Here is a 20,928-nt window from a genome sequence, read left to right as displayed (position 1 = left end):
TAACCGACTAAGCCACCCAGGTGCCCCTAAAAGAATGTTTTTAAAAAGAAAGGGCACATCAAACATACATTTTCTGACTCCTGCAAGTGTAAATGTCATTTTTTTTAACCTCTCAATTCAGAATTGGGGGGTAGACTTGTAAATTAAAACTAATGTTTCCTAATGTGATACACTATTGATTGTTATATAACCCTAAAATAATGTTTCTTCCACTTCTTACACACTCTCATGGTCTGAGAAATGTACCAGAAGATAGCATTAAATATTTCATGACTTTTTTTAATACTTACTATTTCCATTTTAGATGTTTCTTGGTTGATGCAAAATCCCAGTTGCAGTGTTGAGGAAAGGACATTAGCTCTCAAAACAAAATCTTCAAGAGGGAACTCTAATAAACAATCTTGCTAATGCTCTTGAATTAATATTACGTAAAATACTATGAACTTTGTAAGCAATGCATTTCTTTAAAATTTGTTGACATTTATGTTGAGAGAGAGAAAGAACAAGCTGGGGAAGGGCAGAGAGAGAGGGAAACAGAGGATCCAAAGCAGGCAGGCTCTGTGCTGACAGCAGAGAGCCAGATGCTGAGCTTGGATTCCGCAACTGTGGGATCATGACCTGAGCTGAAGTCAGATGCTTAACCCACTGAGCCACCCAGGCGTCCCTGCAAGCAAGGCTTTTTACTTTAAAGAAAGTTAAGCTTTCAAAAAATTCACTTTCCCTCCAAATATTGGAGGTATTGCTGATGTCTTCCAGCCTCCTTCACCTGGCTGCTGAACCATCTGATTCTCATTGCTAAGATCCGTTTGAAATCTACGCGCCGGGTCTGGGGAGGGTATGCAATCCCCCTACTGTCTTATAGGTGGCGCTGCAGAGAAGGGCAGAGCTTCGCACATCCTACTCTGGAGCAGGAGACACTTGCCCAGTAGGGGGCGTAGCCCGTGGGTGCCAGGTTTCGGTGAGCCGTACGCAACGTCAGGGGAGGGAACAATTCTCGCCCCGCCTCTGCCATCTGCAGCGTCCTGTGATTGGAGAAAGGTCCCATCACTTGGCTGAGCCGTTGAGGTGGGAGGAAGAGGGCCCCAACCGAGGGTGACGCTGAGGAGGTAGAGTCAGAGAGCGCTTTGGTCTGTGAGTGAGAGCGAGCGAGCCTCGGCAGCACTTCGGACGCTCCCCCACATCTCTCTGCGGTGAATGGCGGCGGGATGGAGCACGAGGGGAGCGGCGGCAGCGGAGGGTCGGCCGGGCTCCTACAGCAGATCCTCAGCCTGAAGCTCGTGCCGCGGGTGGGCAACGGGACCCTGTGCCCCAACTCCACTTCTCTCTGCTCTTTCCCAGGTACCGGCCCCGCCCCGCCCCGCGCTTGCGCACTCCGCGCTCCGTCGCCGCCGCCCGGCCGGGGGGCGCCCCTTCCCCCGCGGCGGGGTCCTCTCCGCCCGTCTGTCCCACTTTGCCCGCGCTGTATGCCTCCTGGAAGGAGGTTCCCGCTCCCTCGGCGGGGAGCTGGGGGATATAGCTCTTCCTCCGTCGCTTCCCCGCCGGCACCTCTGGCGGACCATTCCGACTCTGCGCTGGGGGCCAGAGCGGAGGGAGCGGCCGCGAGTGGACCCGTCAGTGGAGGGAGCTCGGCCTCCACCCGAGCTGATGTTGCTGTTTGGAGTTTCCAGAAGCTCCAGGGTCAGACCGGGACCCGACAGAGCCCCGGAGGCCGTCGCGCCTGCTAGTTAGGGGCTCGAGGCGCCTGGCCCCTGTGGTCCGCGCCGGCCGCGCGGCTCTCGCAGCTCGGACGCCGAACCGTCCCGGCCGGGCTGAGGGGCGGTCGGCACTCCGCGCTGCCCTGGTGTGTAATTTCGCCCCAGCCCCGGGTGCCCCCGGGTTGTCTGCCGATCGCTGTCCCACCTGCGTCCAAACGCACCCACTCCGCCAGCTTCTCTTTCGAGGAATCACTTTCTGAGACCTGTTGCCGAATTCCCCACTCCCGCGTTCGAGATCTCTGACACAGATGCGTTTTCACTCTCCTTAACGCCCGCCGGAGCTTCTGCTGGGCCTGATGTAAGGGTTTTTTTCCAAATTTATAAGAAGGTAGAAAGCTCTCCGTGCTCAGAAAACTGAGAGGAGGAGAAATGACTGGGGAAGGCTCATAAAGGCTTTGAGGGGAGGGCGCAGTTCTGTGTTGGACCTTTAAAAGGCCAGGAGACAGAACAGTGGCGATGGAAGGGTGAGGTGGGGCTGTCCGGCAAAGGTGACTGGGAGTAAACAATTCGAGAACTGCGCCAGGGACCTGCAAAAGAAGGACGATTGGATTACTTACTGGCTGCAGTCATAAACAAGGCACCTGTGATTTCTCTTCCACGGGGAAGCGACTGCCGGGCGCCGTTCCGTGGACCCCCGGGACTTGGTGTGTATTACCTGCCTAGTAGTTTCCCTGACAGCTTTGTGGGACAGCTGATGATAATAACCACGTTGGGGCAGATGCAGATGTTAGTTTGGAACTCTAGCTAAAATGATAATCTGGCAGCTCCCGTTGTTTCAAAAGGTACTAAGAGCACATTTGACCGTGACAACAAATCTATGGCATTCTGGAGACACTATGAAAAATGCAATGTACACACAGTCTGGAGGTTCTGCTGGACCAGATTAGTCTGTTTTTGTTTCCTTATTTTGAAATTTTCAAACATACTGATACATTGAAGTACTTTACTTCGACTCATTATTAACGTTTTCATTCTTTTGCTTTATCTGTATATGCATATATGTGTGTGTGAATTGTGTATGTACATACATACACACGCGCACACAACGTTTTTATTTTCTGCAGACCCATTTGAAAGGAAGTTACCGAAGTGATGATGCTTCGTGCCTAATACTTCAGCATGTATCTTTTTTTAAATTTATTTAATTTTTTAATGTTTATTTTTCAGAGAGAGAGAGACAGAGCAGGGGAGGGGCAGAGAGAGAGGGAGGCACAGAACCCAAAGCAGGCTCCAGGCTCTGAGCTCTCAGCACAGAGCCCAACGCGGAGCTCCAACTCACAGACCGCGAGATCATGACCTCAGCTGAATTCTGATGCTTAACCAACTGAGCCACCCAGGCTCCCCACATAGCTTTTTTCTTTAAAAAAAGCAAACAAACGAAAAAACCCAGATCTAATCCAGGATCACACTGTGCATTTAGGTGCCATGTCTCTTTAGTCTCCGTGAATCTAGAACAGTTACTCCATCTTTGTTCCTTCACATTTTTGAAGAGTCCAGCCTAATTTCATAGAATGTCCTATAATTTAAGTTTATCGATCATTTTTTTCATGCTTACATTCAGATTAAACATTTTTGTTTAGAATCCTATCTATACAGGTGGCGTCCACTTCCCAGTGCATTATATCAGGAGACCTTTAACATCGCGGTGTACCTTTACTAACACTGCTGTCAGTAATCATTTGGTGAAGGTGGTGTTTATCGGATCTCTCCACTGAAAGGGTACCTTAATCCTTTTGCGATAAGTCATATGTGAGGTGGTACTTTGGAGCTGAATATTCTCCAGTCTGTCTATCTTTTGGTTGCCTTTTCTTTAAGACTGAGATAAGTGGATTTGGGACAGTAGTTAGACATTATGTCATAGTAGCTATGACAGCTATGAGAATTGTTTTGCTTTCAGAAAGTATTCTGAAAACAGGAAACTGCCACATGTACATGAGTTTATGGGCAGTTCTATTGATATATATATATATATATATATATATATATATATATATATATATATAAAATTTGGGGGAACTATTCATTCATATTCAGCAAGTATACATTTGGCCCAGTGCAGGCTCTGGGCTTGGGATATAAACATACATGAGATATAGCCCTTGATCTGAAGTTGATCAGAATGGGATGGGTAAACACAGAGCCTCCCTGCTGTGTCTCATCTTTAACTGGACTAATGGATGTTATAGGTACGTGCAGTTTGATCCTTTTTGAGGCACCAAAGCCTGCTTACAGTGAGTTCTATTCATTGACCTGAATCTGGAATTACTTCTGTTTTGGCCTCACAGAAAAGGCTACTTGCACTTTACGACAAGTCAATATGGCAAAATCGTTGCTCTAAAATACTCTGTGGTTTGTCACCATCAGGAAGCTTTGAATTGATTTTTTTAACCTGCATTTGCAATTTAGCCATTTAGATTGCCGCCTAACCGTCCCTATTCCAGGTTGTTCAGATTTCTTTTGTCATCGTTTTTTAGCAAATCTGAAAGGCAGATCTTGTCTTTTAGCAGGAAAGCAGGAACTTTCTGAAGGTAGGAATTTTTATTAATGGCAGTGTTAAAGCGTGTCCTGTGATAGTTAAACTGAAACCTACCTAGGGTTTGGTTGTGCCGTTGCCGGAGCCAAGAATGGGTCACACTCAAGACCAGTTATTTATGCATTCACTCAGTAAGTATTTACTCAAGTGTCTGTTGCCTGCCTATTATTTTCTAGGTACCAAGTAAAGATGTGTAGTGAGGAAAACAAAGGAGGATAGAGAGAAAATGAAAGTATGGAAAGGAAGAGCCGGTGTTGTCAGACAGGAGGGAGATAGTAAGTGGCAGGTCTTGTGCGTCAGGTGGGGGAATGCCGTTTTACTTAGGGTCATGAGGAAGCTCTTGATGATGATGCTATTGGAGCTGCAATCTGAAGGACGTGAGGCACGAGCCATGCAGCTGTTGGGAGAAGCTTCTGGACAACGACACAGCAGGTTCAGAGCCCTGGCTCAGGAGTTTACTTAGGAAACATAAAGAAGGCCACCATGGAGGACGGAAGATTGTGGGCAAAGCAGGGAGGAAGAGGTGAGGTCACCTCCCAGAGGGTGGTATGGGAGGGTTTTGAGCAGAGGACGGATGATTTGGCCAACTCCTGAGTGTATAATTCGGTGGTTTTCAGCATCTGCAGAGTTTGCACCCATCATCACAAGTAACTTTAGAATATTTTATCACCCCAACAAGAAACCTCATACTTGGGGCACTGGTGTGGCTTAGTCAGTTGAGCGTCCAGCTCTTGATTTCGGCTCAGGTCATGATCCCATCTTTCCCTCTACCCCTCTCCCTCGCTTGTGTTTGCGCTCTCTCAGATAAAAAAAAATAATAATAAAACAACCCCTCACAATATACTTCATATCCTTTAGCACTGATTTTCTGGCTTTGTGTGAATAGACGGAAGGCCAGATCAGGACCAAGAGGCCGCTGGAGTGAGACAGGCCAGAGGGTTACACTCAGAAACCAGCAGTGAGCAGTCAGTCAGGCAGTGGTGTCAGAAGAGAGGTGACAGCCCGCAGCGGGCAGTCCTGGTGGGAAGGCCATCACTGTTAAGGAGGAGTGGAAAGGTCTCTTGGGGAAAACTCCCTGCTTTCCTTTATTCTCACACTACTCCCACATTCACCACATTCTGACACCAATTGTAGGGTTTTCTACACGTCTACCAATTCTGTGACACTAGTTGGGTGTCCTGAAGTTCAGTTCCTACTCTGTCTACCTGGAGTTAACACTAGATCCCACAGGTAAAGGGCTCAGTTTCCCCAGTTCGTATGCCAGTCAGAGGTCTAGGTGGTTGGCTGTGCTTCTGACCGGCCGGCTCTAAGTTGGAGGTTCCTATGACCCTCTTCCTTGGTTCAGTTAATTTTCTAGAGTAGTTCACAGAACCCAGGAAAATACTTTACCTACTAAATCACCAGTTTATTACACAGAATATTGAAGGATACAAATGAACACCAGATAAAGAGTTACATAGGGTGAATTCAGAAGGGATTCTGAACAAAGGAGCTTCTGTCCCTGTGGAGCTGGGCCTGCCACCCTCCCAAGACATAGGTGTAGTCACCAAACCCGGAAGTTCTCTGAACTCCCTGCTTTGGGGATTATATGGAGGATTAATCACGTACGCGTGATTGATTATTAACTCCACTTCCAACCCTTCTCCCTTTCCAGAGGATGGAGGATGGGGCTGAAAGTTCCATGCTTATAATCATGGCTTTCTGGTGACCATCCTGGAGCCTACCAAGAGTGCCTTCTGCGAACAAAAGAGGTGCCTGGAAATTCCAAGGGATTTGGAAGTTCTGTGTTAGAAACCAGGGTCAGAGAGTAAATATTAGGGGGTGCCTGGGTGGCTCAGTCAGTTGAGGGTCCTGTCATGATCTCACAGGTGCATGAGTTTGAGCCCCGCTTCGGGCTCTGTGCTGACCGCTCAGAGCCTGGAGCCTGCTTCAGATTCTGTGTCTCCTTTTGTCTCTGCCCCTCCCCCTGCTCACGCTCTGTCTCTCAAAAATAGATGTTTAAAAAAATAATAAAAGACTAAATATGAGAACAGAATATTTTCTAGCACCATTATTTTTTTCTTAAAAAATTTTTTAAATGTTTGTTTATTTGAGAGGGGGGTGCGGCAGAGTGCAAGAGGAGGAGGGGCAGAGAGCAGGCTCCAGGCTCTGAGCTTTCAGCACAGTGCCCGATGCAGGGCTCGAACTCACAAACCGTGAGATCATGACCTGAGCCGAAGTTGGACACTTAAGCAACTGACACTTAGCACCATTATTTAAAGGGTTTTAGGAGCTCTGTCAGGAACTGGGGGCAGTAACCGATATATATGTATTTGATTTTGCAGGGGACCAGAGGGGACCATGGTGGGTAGGTGGGGTTCAGTAAGAGAGGGGTCTCACAGTGGGCAGTGTGGAGAGATGTAGGCTGATGGGCAATTAGTGTGAAGGCAGTCCAGCACTGAGTTGCCAGGACCAGGTAGGACTACAGTTCCCAGGTTCCCTTAGAACCCTGGCTTCAGAGAAGCTGAGCTTGTTCATTCGGTTGTTTGACGTAACATAAGATAGAGTGGGGCCAGCTAAAAGGATGGCTGAGTGCTGAGCCTCACCCTGCCCACTTGGCTTAGGCTTCTTCTGCTACTCTGACTGGGGCCTGGTTGGTCTTGAGGCCTTGCTTAGAAATTGGTTGACTCAGTTGTGGAGATTAGATAGGGAGCCAGCCATTACAAACCCTTTCCGTTAATAAAGAACTCACCTAGAGGAATCTGCAGTCTGTGTGGCTTATCCCTTTAACTGAACCGTCTGTCTGAAAAACAGATTCTTAAAGGTAATAAGCTCCTTGTGGACAGCATGTTTGTCTTGTTTTGTTTCACTCAAGTGCCTGACATAGGGGACGGGCTCAGTAAATACTTGATTGTTGAAAGAATAAACTCTTGGCGCTTGTATTCGTTTGCTATTGGCACAGTAACAACTTACCACAATTTAGTGGCTTCAAACATCGTAGAGTTCTGGAGGCCTGAAATCCAAAATGGGTCAGCAACGCTACCTTCCTCTGAAGGTTCTAGGAAGAATTGGTTTTCTTGCCTCTTCCGTCTTCTACAGGTCACCTGCATTCCTTGCCTCTCGCCCCCTTCCTTCATCTTTAAAGCCAGAAGCATAGCATCTTCCAAGCACTCTGTCTCCAACCCTCCTGCCTCCTCCTACAAGCACCCTTGTGATTACATTAGGCCCACTTGGAAAAGCCAGTCTACTCACCTATCCCAGGACTCCTAACCTAATCACCTCTGCAAACTGCCTTTGCCACCTATTCATGGGCTCTGGGGATGAGTGTGTAGACATCTTTGGAGCCCAGTCTGTCACCGGTGCTTAATCTGATTGCCCCTTATAATTTTTTGTTGCAGATTAATTTTCTGATTTATACTTCAACATCAGGCAGTGCTAGGACTTCAGCCGTCAGAGTAAGCAAAGCTGAAGATAATTCGCTTGATTTGAAATAGTGAACAGAGAAATACTGTAAGATATGTAGACACAGATTTTTGACAGCATATTGAACCGAAGAAATGAAAGTACTATATGATGATCCATAAGTAGCTATTACGTAGATAGCAAATTAAGATGCAGTAGGTTAAAGGGAAATCGCTTAGTTTTTTTTTTAAGTGTTTTATTGATTGGGGTTTGCCTTTGCTATTAAGAGTCCTTTAATAATCTCATCCATCTGAAAAGTGTTTTATAAACTAGACTACTCACCTAACATAATAAAGCCCTTTTTTTCCTCCTTAGTGTGACTTAAGTGATGTTCTCTAAGATTTGTAGGCACTGATGGAGCTAATGGATGCAGCTCAAGGTTGTAGGAGGGTGCGTGCGGTATGCTTCCCCTTCTCAGAAACTCCGGAAGTGCTGACCTGCTGTGCCACACCTTGTTTACAAATAGGCTTCTCAGCTTTCAGGAAAATTGAGATGTGGGTTGGTAGCCTAGCAGTCCTCCTCAGGCAGGTGCTGTGCACCAGGAAAATAGGGAAGGAGTGAGGGTTGGTGTTTTAGGCTGCTGTAACAAAATGCCATAGGGTGAAGTGTTTTTTTTTAAATTTTTTTTTTAATGTTTTTATTTATTTTTGAGACAGAGAGAGACAGAGCATGAGCAGGGGAGGGGCAGAGAGAGGGAGACACAGAATCCGAAGCAGGCTCCAGGCTCTGAGCTGTCAGCACAGAGCCCGACACGGGGTTCGAACTCACAGACTGTGAGATCATGCATGACCTGAGCTGAAGTTGGACGCTTAACCGACTGAGCCACCCAGGCGCCCCTAGGCTGAAGTGGTTTAAGTGGCTCAGTCCGTTAAGCTCCTGACTCTGGCTCAGGTCATGGTCTCACGGTTTGTGAGTTTGAGCCCCACGTTGGGCTCTGTGCTGACAGCTTAGAGCCTGGAGCCTGCTTCGGATTCTGTGTCTCCCTCTCTCTTGGTGCTCCTCCCCCACCCGTACTGTCTCTCTTTATCTCTCAAAAATGAATGAACTTTAAAAAATTTTTTTAAAAATAAAAACTTATTTTCTCACAGTTTTGGAGCCTGGATGGCCATGCTGTGGTGAGGGCCCTCTTAGGCTGCCTTCTTGCTATGTCCTCACATGGCAGGGAGAGAGAGTGAGAGACGGAGAGAGAGGTCTCTCTTCCTTTCTCATCAGGCCTCGATCCTCTCGGACCACCTTCCATGCAGTTATCAATTTGGTATGTCTCTGGCAGATCAAGGCCCCACCTCCCAGCTCAATGCCCTGATGGTGCCATGGCGTCCAGTATGAAGCCAGGCTCCAGCACCGCCTTGAGTTGCTCCTGAGAGCAGTGCTTACCTCTAAAACTTGGGGAGCTCCAGCAGGGCCCGAGAGTAGTATCGGCTCAGTGGCGGGGTCTGAAGTCCGTTGTGGCAGCCAGCAGCCAGAATGGCAACTGCTCTGAGTTCTTAGAGGCAGATTTTGCATCCCATTGTCCACCCTGGGACGCTGGCATTCCCGGTGCCGTCATAGAATTTCACACGCTCGGTGGTGGGATAGAGGTCAGAGTCTCCACGTGATTTGGGGAGTAGCTGGTAAGGACTGTGGGATTGAAGATGGGGTTACTGCTTTGGAAGGGGACAGCATGGTTCTGTGCCATGGCGTGGGGTCAAGCTGGCGGCGGTGGAGTACGAGGGGGCTTAGGCTGAAAAGACCAAGCTGCTGTCACTGAGCCAGGGTGCAGGAGAGGTGTGTGGGCACCAGAGCTCTGGCGGGGGCACACGTATTCGAGGGGCGGTTTCTGGACACTATATTTTTACATATATTAGCTTTTTATGTTACATATATTTAGTTTTTAAGTTTGGGACCTTACTATTTAATCACTTTATGCCCCATATTTCATGATCTAACTTGGCTTAGCAGAATTTGGCAAACCCTGTCAAACAGACCAGTTTCAACAGTATTATGAAATTTTTCTGAAGATAGATCTTGTTCGGCGGGGGGTAAAAAAAAAGTCTCACAAACGGTTTGAAAGTTTTTATAGCAATCTGTTTTTCACCAGAGCAAAAGTGCCAAAACACCCTCAGTCGTTTGTTATTTTTAATAAGCATTGAGCCCTAGATGGGGCACACCTGACACTTTCATTCAAAGCATGAACTAGGTGTCCTAATTCAGGTGTGTGTCGAATATAGTGTTAATTGAAGCTTTAGGTGAGTCAAAATGAGCAAAGAATTAGTATAGCCACCGGTGACAATGCCAAGGGTGGCTTGGGGGCATTTGGCTCCCACCCACAACAAGAATAAGAAATTGGGAAGGAAACATGCACAGCAGTAATTCTTTTTTTTTTTTTTTTTTTTTTTTTTTTTTTTGAGCGTGAAGAGTGAGTGGGGGAGGGACAGAGAAGGAGAGGATCCCAGGCAGGCTCCGTGCTGTCACTTGGGAGTCCACCTCACGGGGATCCATCTCAAGAATTGTGAAATCACAATCAGAACTGAAATGGAGTCTGACGATCAACTGCCCAACTGTCTGAGCCCCCCGGTGCCCCCGCCCAGCAGTCATTCTTATGACTGCTTCAGATGCAGCTTCAGATACAGCTTGGAGAAGAGCCCCTGGTCCTGCCCTTCCCGCTCTCCACGCTCCCCAAGCCAGTTAGTGCTCCTCATCGTTTCTGTAATTGTTCATTCCAATCCCACCAACCTTCCCAAACTGTTCTTTTGGAAACAAAAGCCTTTTTTCTTCTTTTTCTACTTTCTTTTAATAATAATTCTGTAAAAGCCAGTAAGCAGCTAGAAAAGCTTTTTAAGAAAAATCAAAGTAAAAAGTGAATTGTCATTAGCCCTACCCCAACCTATCCCACCCCCCAGAAATAAGGCTCTTTTGTAGCTTGCCAGCATGGAGCATGCATGGGGCCCAATAGGGCTCTGCCCCAGCCCCCACTGGCACTGTGGGCTCTGGCAAATTCCTTCCCTCCCTCTGCCTCTGTTTCCTCAGCCAAGAGCCAGGGATATCATGTGCCTCACAGAGTTGTTTAGAAGATTGCACTGGTTAAGATTTGTAAAGCACTTAGAACAGCGCCTGCACATGTCCTCAATATTTATTAAGTACACCTACATCCAGACTGTTTTCCGAATTCATAGACTTACGCACTCGTTCGTTTCTTTTGTTTTTATAAAAACAGCGTCTTCTGTACACTCTTCTGGAACTTGTTGTTTTTTTTTTACTTCCCACTGTGGCTTGGGCATCTTATCCCATCAGTATATAAAGATCTATCCCATGTTTTTACGTGATAGTATAATGTTACAGTATGTAGGGGCGCCTGGGTGGCCCAGGTGGTTAAGCATCCAACTTCAGCTCAGGTCATGATCTCACGGTTCATGAGTTCGAGCCCCGTGTTGGGCTCTGTACTGACAGCTCAGAGCCTGGAGCCTGCTTCGGATTCTGTGTCACCCTCCTCCTCTGCCCCTCCCCCACTTGCACTCTGTGTGTGTGTCTCTCTCTCAAAAATAAAAAAAAAATTTTTTTAAATGTTACATTATGTAGCTGCACCCAAACATGTTTGACAAGTCCTACACTGATGGACGTACAGTTGGCATCTAGTCTTTGCCATTACAGACAATGCTGCCGGGAACCCCTTGTTATCTCTGGCCTTGCCTGCATGTGTATTCCTGTCGGATGTATTCCTGGAAGTAAAGTCTCTATGGCAAAGGTGTGCACACTGGACTTTCTTGGATACACCCTTCTAAATTACCCTCCAGAAAGGTTTTCTAGTTTGTACTCCTATTGGGAGTGTAAGGTGGGGCCTGTGAAATAGCGTCCGGACAACCCTTTACTGCTCAAAACCTTTAATGGTACTTTTAGGGCTTTCACACTGAAGTCTTTAGTCTGGCCTTGAAGGCCCACCATAGTGTGACCCCATCTGTCTTTGTAGCTTTTTTTTTTTTTTTTTAAGTAGTCTCCACGTCCAATGTGGGGCTTAAAGTCATGACCCTGAGTTCAAGAGTCACATGCTGTACTGACTGAGCCAGTCGGGCGCCCCTATCTTTGTAGCTTTAACTGCTTTTAATCTTATAAACCCTCTGTTGTAGTCAGGACACTCGTTTTTACTCAGGGAAGTTTTGCCCCAGGAGGACATCTGGCAAAGTCTGGAGATAATTTTGGTCATTGCAACTGGGGGGAGGCCAGTACTGGCATCTAGTGGGGAGAGGCTAGGGTGCTGCTCCGTGTCCTGCGATGCACAGGACAGCCCCCCACAACAAAGGGTTAACTGGTCCCGATGTCGGTAGTGCTGTGGTCCAGAATGTCTAAGTTTAAGCTGTTGACTGGTCTCTGAAACTGCCTGTTACTTACCTGCTCCTAACGCAAGGATGGACAATATATTTTATCTCACGTGACACCTTCATTGTATCCATGTGGGTAGCTTAGGGGCTATTTTGAGAATTCTGAAGGCTTGCCTGCGCTCACTGAGGGGAATTGCTCTGTCTGCTGTTTACCAGATTGCAAAGTCTTGAGGGCAGGGTGGTATCTCCTCCTTTTTTGTATTTTCTGAGGTGGCTCATGCATAGGTTTTTAGACATAGTTGCTGATCATATACTTTAATGTTGCCTAAATTACAGTCATCTTAAAAGTCAATTAGACATTCTCCCTAGGAACTAGTTGCTCTAACCTGCCCCCTCACTTATGTGCCGTTTGTCTCTAAGGCAGACATTTATATTTTCTGGTATTTATTTCATATCTTAAAGAGCTTTGCTATTCTAAGACGTGATGGCCTGATATGAATTTATGTATGTATGTGTGTATGTATGTATGTATTTAGGACCTTGATCCGTGGTAACCTATATTGAAAACATTGATCACTTACATGTAACACCCAGTGCTCATCACAAGTATCCTCCTTAATGTCCGTTACCCGTGTAGCCTGTGCCCCACCCACCTTCCCTTCAGCAACTCTGTTCTTTATAGTTAAGAATAGTTACGAGTCTCTTATGGTTTGCCTCCCCTTCTGTTTTTATCTTATTTAATTTTTCCTTCCATTACCCTGTGTTCCTTTGTTTTGTTTCTTAAATTCCACATGAGTGAAATCATATGGTATTTGTCTTACTCTAACTTACCTCGCTTAGCATAATGTACCCTAGTTCCATCCACGTCATTGCAAATGGTGAGATTTCTTTTTTTTTTTTTTTTGATGGCTGAGTAGAAAATGATTGTTGTGGAGTACCTGGGTGGCTTGGTCAGTTGAGCATTCAGCTCTTGATTTTGGCTCAGGCCATGATCTCATGGCTCATGAGCTCAAGCCCCACATCAGGCTCTGAGCTAACAGTGCAATGCCTACTTGGCATTCTCTCTCTGTCTCTCTCTCTCTCTGTCGCTCTCTCTCAAAATAAAAAAAAAAATTTTAACTTAAAAATAATTTAAAAAAAGGAAATGACTGTTGAATGAATAAAACTGTAAAGCTTTTCCATCGTAGAAGTCTAAAATGACTGAGCATTTTAGGGGTTGACCAAGTTCTTCTGGAAATGGCCAGATAGTAAATATTTCAGACTCTGCAGGCCATGTGCTCTTTGTCACTGTTTCAGTTCTGCTCTTGTAGCTTGAAAGCAGGCCTAGACAAGATTTAAATGAATGGGCATGGCTGCGTTCAGTGAGAGTTTATGCACAAAACCAGGTGGTGGCCTGAGGGCCGTGGTTTGCTAATCCCTCTAGAACCATCAATATTTTGGATATTTGACTGCTGAACCTACCTGGCACCTGGATGGCTTTGAAAATGAAATAAGCGGGCATGATGAGGAGCCCTTGGTAATTCCTGTACTAGGAAAGTCTGTGACTTGTGACCTTTCTTTGCTTTTCCTCGTAGAGATGTGGTATGGTGTGTTCCTGTGGGCACTGGTGTCCTCTCTCTTCTTCCATGTCCCTGCTGGATTACTGGCCCTCTTCACCCTCAGACATCACAAATATGGTAGGTTCATGTCTGTAAGCATCCTGTTGATGGGCATCGTGGGACCAATTACTGCTGGAATCTTGACAAGTATGTTAGACATTAAAATACCAGTCATACGTTTCCTATGACTAGTCGCTTAATTTCAGGACCCATTTTAGAAACATGTCTGTGTGAAATGAAGAACAAAGGGTGGCTTTTAACCATGGGCGCTTTCTTTAGCGTACTGTTTTTCTCTTATCTCTAACCCCCGCCTCCCCCTCCTATGATTTGGCTAACATCTTTGACTTCCTAAGTTGTATTTTCTCTCACTGGCTTCAGATAAGCCGTGTGAGGCTTTTGAGATGTAGTAAAACTACATTTTGAAATCTAGTAAAAGGTGTTTATCTTTTTGGAAGCTACTGCTCCTTTCTTGTCAGCTATCAATTGACTGATGGCATCAAAAGATTGTTGACGAGGTCCTTCTCCTCACTCAGGATGAATAATAATTTTTTAAGGATGGAAGAGTAATTCTAGTTCAGAAAAGTACCTGATTTGGGGCACCTGGGTGGCTCAGTCGGTTGAGCATCCGACTTCAGCTCAGGTCATGATTTCATGGTTTGCAAGTTCGAGCCCCACCCGGGGTTTGCTGCTGTCATTGTAGAGCCTGCTTCAGATCCTCTCTAACCTCCCCTCTCTGCCCCTCCCCCACTTGTATTCTTTCAAAAATTTTTTTTTTTAATGAATGGTACCTGATTTGTCTTCTGGTTATTTTTTTCCCCTGTCAAAACTTTCTGAATAAGAATTGGAGGGGCGCCTGGGTGGCTCAGTCAGTTGAACGTCGGACTTCAGCTTGGGTCATGATCTCATGGCGTGTGGGTTCGAGCCCCATGTCGGGCTCTGTGCTGACAGCTCAGAGCCTGGAACCTGCTTCAGATTCTGTTTCCCTCGGTCTCTGCCCCTCCCCCGCTCGCTCGCGCTCTCTCTCTCTCTCTCTCTCTCTCTCAAAAAATAAATAAACATTTAAAAATAAATTGGAATAACACAGGCACCTGGGTGGCTCAGTCGGTTGAGCTTGGCTTCAGCTCAAGTCATGATCACACAGTTCGTGGGTTTGAGCGCCTCATCAGGCAGGCTCTGCTGACAGCTCAGACCCTGGAACCTGCTTCAGATTTTGTGTCTCCCGCTGTCTCTGCCCCTCCCCCGCTCATGCTCTGTATCTCTCTCTCTCTCTCTCTCTCTCTCTCTCAAAAATGTTAAAAAAATTTTTAAAGAACTGGAATAACAAATTATAAATTGTTTTTACTTGTTTTTGGCTTTTGCTGATATCATAAGGATGAGAATCAGTTTAGGTCATTTTTAAGCTCATGATTAAATATAAATATATTTTATATAAATTAAAAGCTCCAGAAACCAAAACTAAAAACACTCCATTATCACATCCCTAAGTGAAAACCTCAGTTTGCATTTTGGTATATGCTTTCAGACTTTTTTCCAGGTGCATATGTAAACATAAATACATGCTGAAAAGATAGAAACACAACATTCCTGCTCATTTGTAATTTTTGTGTGAGTGTGTGCATTTAAGTCTTGAGCTCTAAATAGAACTGCCCCTCTGCCTTTTCTTTGACTTGAGGTTTTTTTTTTTTTTTTTTGAGGACAAAGTGGCCTCATTTCTTTGTGTTCTGTAGGTGGCGAAACCTTTGTGATAACAGGAGGAGGCGGCCAGTTTTCTCCTGTCTGCATTAAGGTGTTTCCATAACTGGCTTTATATAGTATTTTTAACTGTATCACCTGCTGCTGCTCTTTAGAGACCCTCTGTTCCAGTTTCCTTATTGGATTACTGGCTCCTAGGAGCTGTCTCAGATTTCTCATCCGTAAAAGAAGCATAATTCTACCCTCCTCAGATGCTGTGTGATGATAAAAGGAAATAATGTTTATTTAAAGTACTTAACATAATACTTAACACTTAGGAATCGTGCAATAAATGTGTCCATTCTCTCTTTAAGACTCTGGTGAGTAGAGTCCATTTCCTTCCCATTTTACTGCTCCTCCTGGTTTGCTTTTTTTTCGTTCTTCCCTTCTTCGTCATCTAGGCCCCACCTTAGGGCCTACTTCACGTTTCTTACACTGCTTTCTACCCACCCACTCGTTTGGGAGCTAAATTATGAAGGGGCCCGATGCAGCAGGTGCCTTGCAGATGTTAATAACACCGTACGTATGCATAGACACTGGAGGTGGGCATTTGAAAGTCACAGATGTTCCAGGCAACCAATACAGATACTGGTTAATTTGCTCTTTCTTCTTCTTCGAATTTGTTAATATGTTTTCATATCACATGTGTAAAATGTGTAGGCATTTGATTGAGATGCTGTATGTTGTCTTGTATTATTCAAAATCTGTTTCATGCTGTGCTTTCTCTGTTCCAGCTTGATCTGAGTATCACGAGAATAGGGATCTTAGAAAACATAGAGGCAAATACCTGTTTGCAGGAATGAACACACTGACCAAGGAGGATTCTGTTTGGAGTGGTCTTTGAGAGGAGGGTCATCTGGGAACTTTGGATCTATTATTGTCAAACTAATGAAATCTTGGCTCTCTCAATACAATGCTGGGTCCCTGTAACAATTCATCTGGGTTTCTAGGGAGGTACAGATGTTTGTGTTTGGTTTACTCCGTTTCTGGAAAGTTGTGGTGACTTGACGTAATAAAGACGATTAATGATGTGGGGAACAGGAAGGACCCCCTTAGCACCTCTGGCCTCATGCCCTTTGAATTAGTAACAACTTCATAAACGTAGAGTCACCCTTTCCTTTTCCCTCTGCTGCTCGTCCGTCCACTTTGGGAGGGGAGCTGAGTACAGTAGAAGGCAGAGCGGGCGTCTCTGGCTTTTTCTGAAATATTTCTTGTTCAGTTTCCCTGGAAAATTTCATTGGCATTCATTACCAAAATTTTATTAGGTACCTGTTAAATGTTAAGCATGGCAAATAAGAGATGTTTTTGTGATGAGTTTGTAATCAGGTCATGTGGAAATTTGTGATTTGGGTTATGATTTCCAGATTATTTTATTCAGTAAATCCAGGAGACTCCATTTTAAGGACTCACTTTTCAACGTCTGAAAGCACTAATCAGTAATTTATAAGTCATATGGAGAATACTTAAAATCTAGAGAAAAGTATAGGGAGAATAAGACATTTCTATGATATTTAAATTTTAATGTAAAAAAATCTGGAATATTCTACTTAGGGTAGGATTTTAAGTACTGTATTTTCCTGATTATATTAACCTTGATTTTTTTTTTTTTTTTTAACACTCTTGAATTTTTAAACAGGTGCTGCAATTGCTGGAGTGTACCGAGCAGCAGGAAAGGAAATGATACCATTTGAAGCCCTCACCTTGGGCACCGGACAGACATTCTGTGTAGTAGTGGTCTCCTTTTTACGGGTTTTAGCTACTCTATAGCGAACACCCTTATACCCTGATGGCAAACCTCAGTTTTACAGAATCCTCAAAAAGAATACATTATGGAATGTAGTGTTTTCTTAATTCTTCAAATGGAAGAAACGGATGAAGAAATACGTGTGAAGAATGACATTTCAGCCCTTTCTGCGATTTGAAGCTCCAGGAATTGAAGATCTTACTGGACTCTTATTGTTCTCAACCAAAACAAATCAAGTGGGGTTTTTTTTTTGGGGGGGGGGGGCGGTATTTAAGTAGTTTTACAGGTGCACCTTTACCCAAGCTAGGTCAACAATGCTTCTAGATTGACATCCTTTGCACTGAAATGTATAATAATATGTGAGAAAATGCAATGTTGCCTATAACAGAGAAACTATGAAAAATACTGGTTTCTTTCCGAACAGAGTATACCATACTAAAACCTTATTTAATCTAATCTTGATTAGAATTTGGCAGACTCTTCTTTTGCTACATCTTCATGACAGTAAGTGCCAAGTAGGTTTTGGTTGAGTAGAGCTTTGAGAACAAATTTGGTGAAACAGAACAGGAAAAAACCCTACAACACAAGTAGTGGCTTCAGTTCCACTGCTGAAAGAAAAGAAGATGATGTGACATTTTATGGAGAACTATCTTGACCTCTGATTACTTAAGATATTTTAAGAGATGTGAATCTATTGTTTTGTACATTTTATCAGAATAAGCTAGCTTACTGAGACTTTTTTGCCTCCCAAGTTCCTGTACCCCTTTTCTTGTCACTTTCATTCTCTTGATTTTGGTTAATTGGAAATAGACTCTATTAAATAGCTTGAGTTCAAAATTTTAAGCCAGATTGGTTAGGATGCTGTTTGGACAGTGAGGTACCAAAAAAATTGTTTTTTGTTTAAACATTGTTACAGTTTTTCTTAGTGACTTTAGTTGAAATTGTTGAAATGTAGCTTAAACTAGGGTAAAGGTTATTGGTTTCTTAGTCTTAATATGGTTACCATTTTTACAGTATTGGGGGTCACTCCCAGAAAGTGCCTAAAATTTAATTTTCAGATATACTTCCACATTTTACATTTCCCTTCAAGAGACTCTATTTCCTTACAGAGAATTAAACATCGTTTCTTTAACCCAATTTTAGCTATCTTAGTTTTTCTTCTGCCTAAATTGCTTTTTTATTAAAATGTCTGAAAACTGTGACCTTCAAAAGAAAAAGGATAGCAAAAATTAGATATCTAAATTGATCCTTACCACCTAACTGCGTTGTATGGAATACAGTCATTCTGTTTTCAGAATAGTTTCTGATTCATTAAACCTGATGTTTTTAAAGGAAAGTTTTCATTGTGACAGTAAGGCTAACAGCCCATGAGGTCATGTACACACAAACAATATCTATTCCATTTAAAGCAATATGCCCTCCAGCTTCTGATTAAAAATAGCCTGGAAGATGAACTTATCAGGGAAAGTCAAAGAGGAAAAATTACAAAGAGGTCACAAAATTAACTGGAGATTTCCTTCTAACTTAATAGGCCATTAGACCACTTATCAAAATTACAGTGACATATATTCAGACTAGGTGGAAAATTACAAGAAGACTTGGAATGCCAGCAAATGTTTTTATACATTCCCCAAGTTTTCTTTCCAATGCTCAAATCTTTCTTTCAAGCAAATGTAGCCTTTTTTTTTTTTTAAGAGATTGTATTTTTAAGTAATCTCTACTTAAAAATTGAGCCCCAACATGGGGCTCAAACTCACAACCCTAAGATCAAGAGTTGCTTGCTCCACTGGCTGAGCCACCCTGGTGCCCTATAAATAAGACTCCTTTTTCCAGTTCAAGGAGCTGTGATTTTTGCAAAGTAGCCCTTCAATTTAAGACACTTGGGGACAGGGGTGCCTGAGTGGCTCAGTCGGTTGAGTGTCTGACTCTTGATGTTGACTCAGGTCATCATCTCACGGTTTCTGGGTTCAAGCCCTGCTTTGGGCTCCTCACGGAGCCTGCTTGGGATTCTCTCTCTCTCTCTCTCTCTCTCTCTCTCTTTCTCTCTCTCTTTCTCTCTCTCTCCCCCCTCCTCCTCTCCCTCCTCCCTCTCCTCCCTGCTCTCTCAAGATAAACTCTAAAAAAAAAGAAAAAGTGGGGACATTATATCCTTTATTGTAGAAAATTATTTTAATCATCTCTCTTGAAATATACCTCTTATTAGAATTCTCCCCTAAAACATTTTGGATAGAATTTCACAAGTTAAACACGTGGGCCTATGGTTGGTAGGCCCCTCTTCCTGAACACTAATTTTTGAACATACTGATAGATGATTTAAATATTTGGTTATTTTTCTTTTAGAGCCAAGACACAAAAGTTAGTGCATTTTGAAAGGTGTTTTTGTTCCCATCTTTGTTTGTTTGTTTGTTTGCCATATTTTGATGATCTGCTTTTTTAAAACTTCAAATATAAACTATATCTTTAAATTACTGAATATTTCATCCATCCCCATATGTGAACATTCTACTGTGAATAAATTTCTATAGACCTTTATATAGATTGAGCTTTGTAGCTTGAGATGTTTTTAAGGAAAAACTATTTGGATGATAAAGAATGTCTGTTCTTTTTTGGATTTTTTTTTTTTTTTTAATTTCTTGTCTCAAATACACAATTATTTGGGGGTGGTCACTCATGGAAAAATACTGGCATTTGTGCTGAACATTTTATTTTACCATATATAGGTTTGTAGAATTTTTGCCAACAACTGGCTTTCTTAGAGGCTGTGCAAACACCCCTTCCCAGCTAGATATCCACTTTTTTTTTTTATAGTATTTTTTATGCAGGGGAAGGAGGCAGCTCCCAGTCATAAAAGCTGGATTCTTTAATACGGGGGCTTGGCGGGGGTGGGGGAGGCATTTCACGAAAACTTAAGTCCATGTACAAATTGCAATGAATATTCCACAAGAAGGATGTCTCTTTGTGCTCTTAACTCATTTTTAAATTTTGCAGCAAAACGTTTACTGGAAATGTCTAAACCAGTGAGAAAAAGTTGATGCAAATCATTAAGCCATTCCTTATGTTTTCTAATTTTTTTTAATGTTTTATTTATTTCTGAGAGAGAGAGAGAGAGAGAGAGAGAGAAAGACAGAGCGTGAGTGGGGGAGGGACAGAGAGAGAGGGAGACAGAATCTGAAGCAGGCTCCAGGCTCCGAGCTGTCAGTACAGAGCCTGATTTGGGGCTCGAACTCCCAAACTGTGAGATCATGACCTGAGCTGAAGGCAGCTTCTTAACCGACTGAGCCATCCAGGCACCCCATGTTTTTTAAATTTGGAATTGTATGTTGGCTTTTGGTTTCAGTGTCCTTTCTGACTGCTCTGGTGTGTATTAAGTTCTTACTACAACTGCAGTGCATATCGACCTTCCCTAAGAAACCGTTTCCTGGGAGGTGAGGTCGTCTGCCATCAGCCAGCCCCAGGCAGGAAGTGTGGTGTGTGTGTGCATTTCTGTTTCGTGCATTAGTTAGGCTGGTTGTCACTAAAATCAGCTTAGCTTTTGTATTAGATTATTTCACCAACTGCTGCAGTCCAAATGATCAAATCTTTGTACAATAGAAAATTATTTAAATTTTATTTTTCTACTGACATTTCTAATTCTGGTATAAATGTTTATCAATAAAGAATTTCAATTCTGTGAACTGGGACTATTATTTCTATATTCAGTGGCCAATGAACTGAATCTTGCAGTAACGTCTGACTTAAATTTAGGGAGTTTTAAATAACTTACTACTTAAGATATGTTTGGCTGTATTCCTTTTACGTTCAACGTCTTACTAATTTATGGTAAAATTCTTGTTCA

General features: G+C 43.8%; 1 protein-coding gene across 4 annotated transcripts; it reads left to right on the top strand.

Moving 5' to 3' along the window:
• The first annotated feature begins 1,044 nt into the window (after positions 1–1,044).
• On the top strand, positions 1,045–20,763 carry TMEM170A (transmembrane protein 170A). 4 transcript variants are annotated; one of them, XM_049622583.1, is made up of 3 exons: positions 1,045–1,338; positions 13,595–13,696; positions 16,986–20,763. In XM_049622583.1, the coding sequence occupies exons 1-3, from the start codon at positions 1,206–1,208 to the stop codon at positions 17,114–17,116; spliced, it is 366 nt and encodes a 121-aa protein (XP_049478540.1). In that variant the 5' UTR covers positions 1,045–1,205; the 3' UTR covers positions 17,117–20,763. The 4 variants fall into 4 exon arrangements, with proteins under 4 accessions (XP_049478540.1, XP_049478539.1, XP_049478541.1 ...); XM_049622582.1 differs by having other exon boundaries at positions 13,595–13,765; XM_049622584.1 differs by lacking the exon at positions 1,045–1,338 and adding an exon at positions 1,357–2,052 and having other exon boundaries at positions 13,595–13,765.
• The last annotated feature ends 165 nt before the right edge of the window (positions 20,764–20,928 follow it).

Source organism: Panthera uncia (genome assembly GCF_023721935.1).
Source record: "Panthera uncia isolate 11264 chromosome E2 unlocalized genomic scaffold, Puncia_PCG_1.0 HiC_scaffold_20, whole genome shotgun sequence".
Classification (NCBI taxonomy): domain Eukaryota; kingdom Metazoa; phylum Chordata; class Mammalia; order Carnivora; family Felidae; genus Panthera; species Panthera uncia.
The sequence above is the reverse complement of the archived record's forward strand: the minus strand, read 5'-3'. Positions and strand labels throughout refer to the sequence as shown.

Bases quoted from the DNA above. Each gene is read 5' to 3' on its own strand.
- TMEM170A (XM_049622582.1), top strand. From the start codon at position 1,206: ATGGAGCACGAGGGGAGCGGCGGCAGCGGAGGGTCGGCCGGGCTCCTA. The intron at 1,339-13,594 runs GTACCGGCCCCG...TTTTCCTCGTAG, and splicing joins TTCTCTCTGCTCTTTCCCAG to AGATGTGGTATGGTGTGTTC. The intron at 13,766-16,985 runs GTATGTTAGACA...ATTTTTAAACAG, and splicing joins TACTGCTGGAATCTTGACAA to GTGCTGCAATTGCTGGAGTG.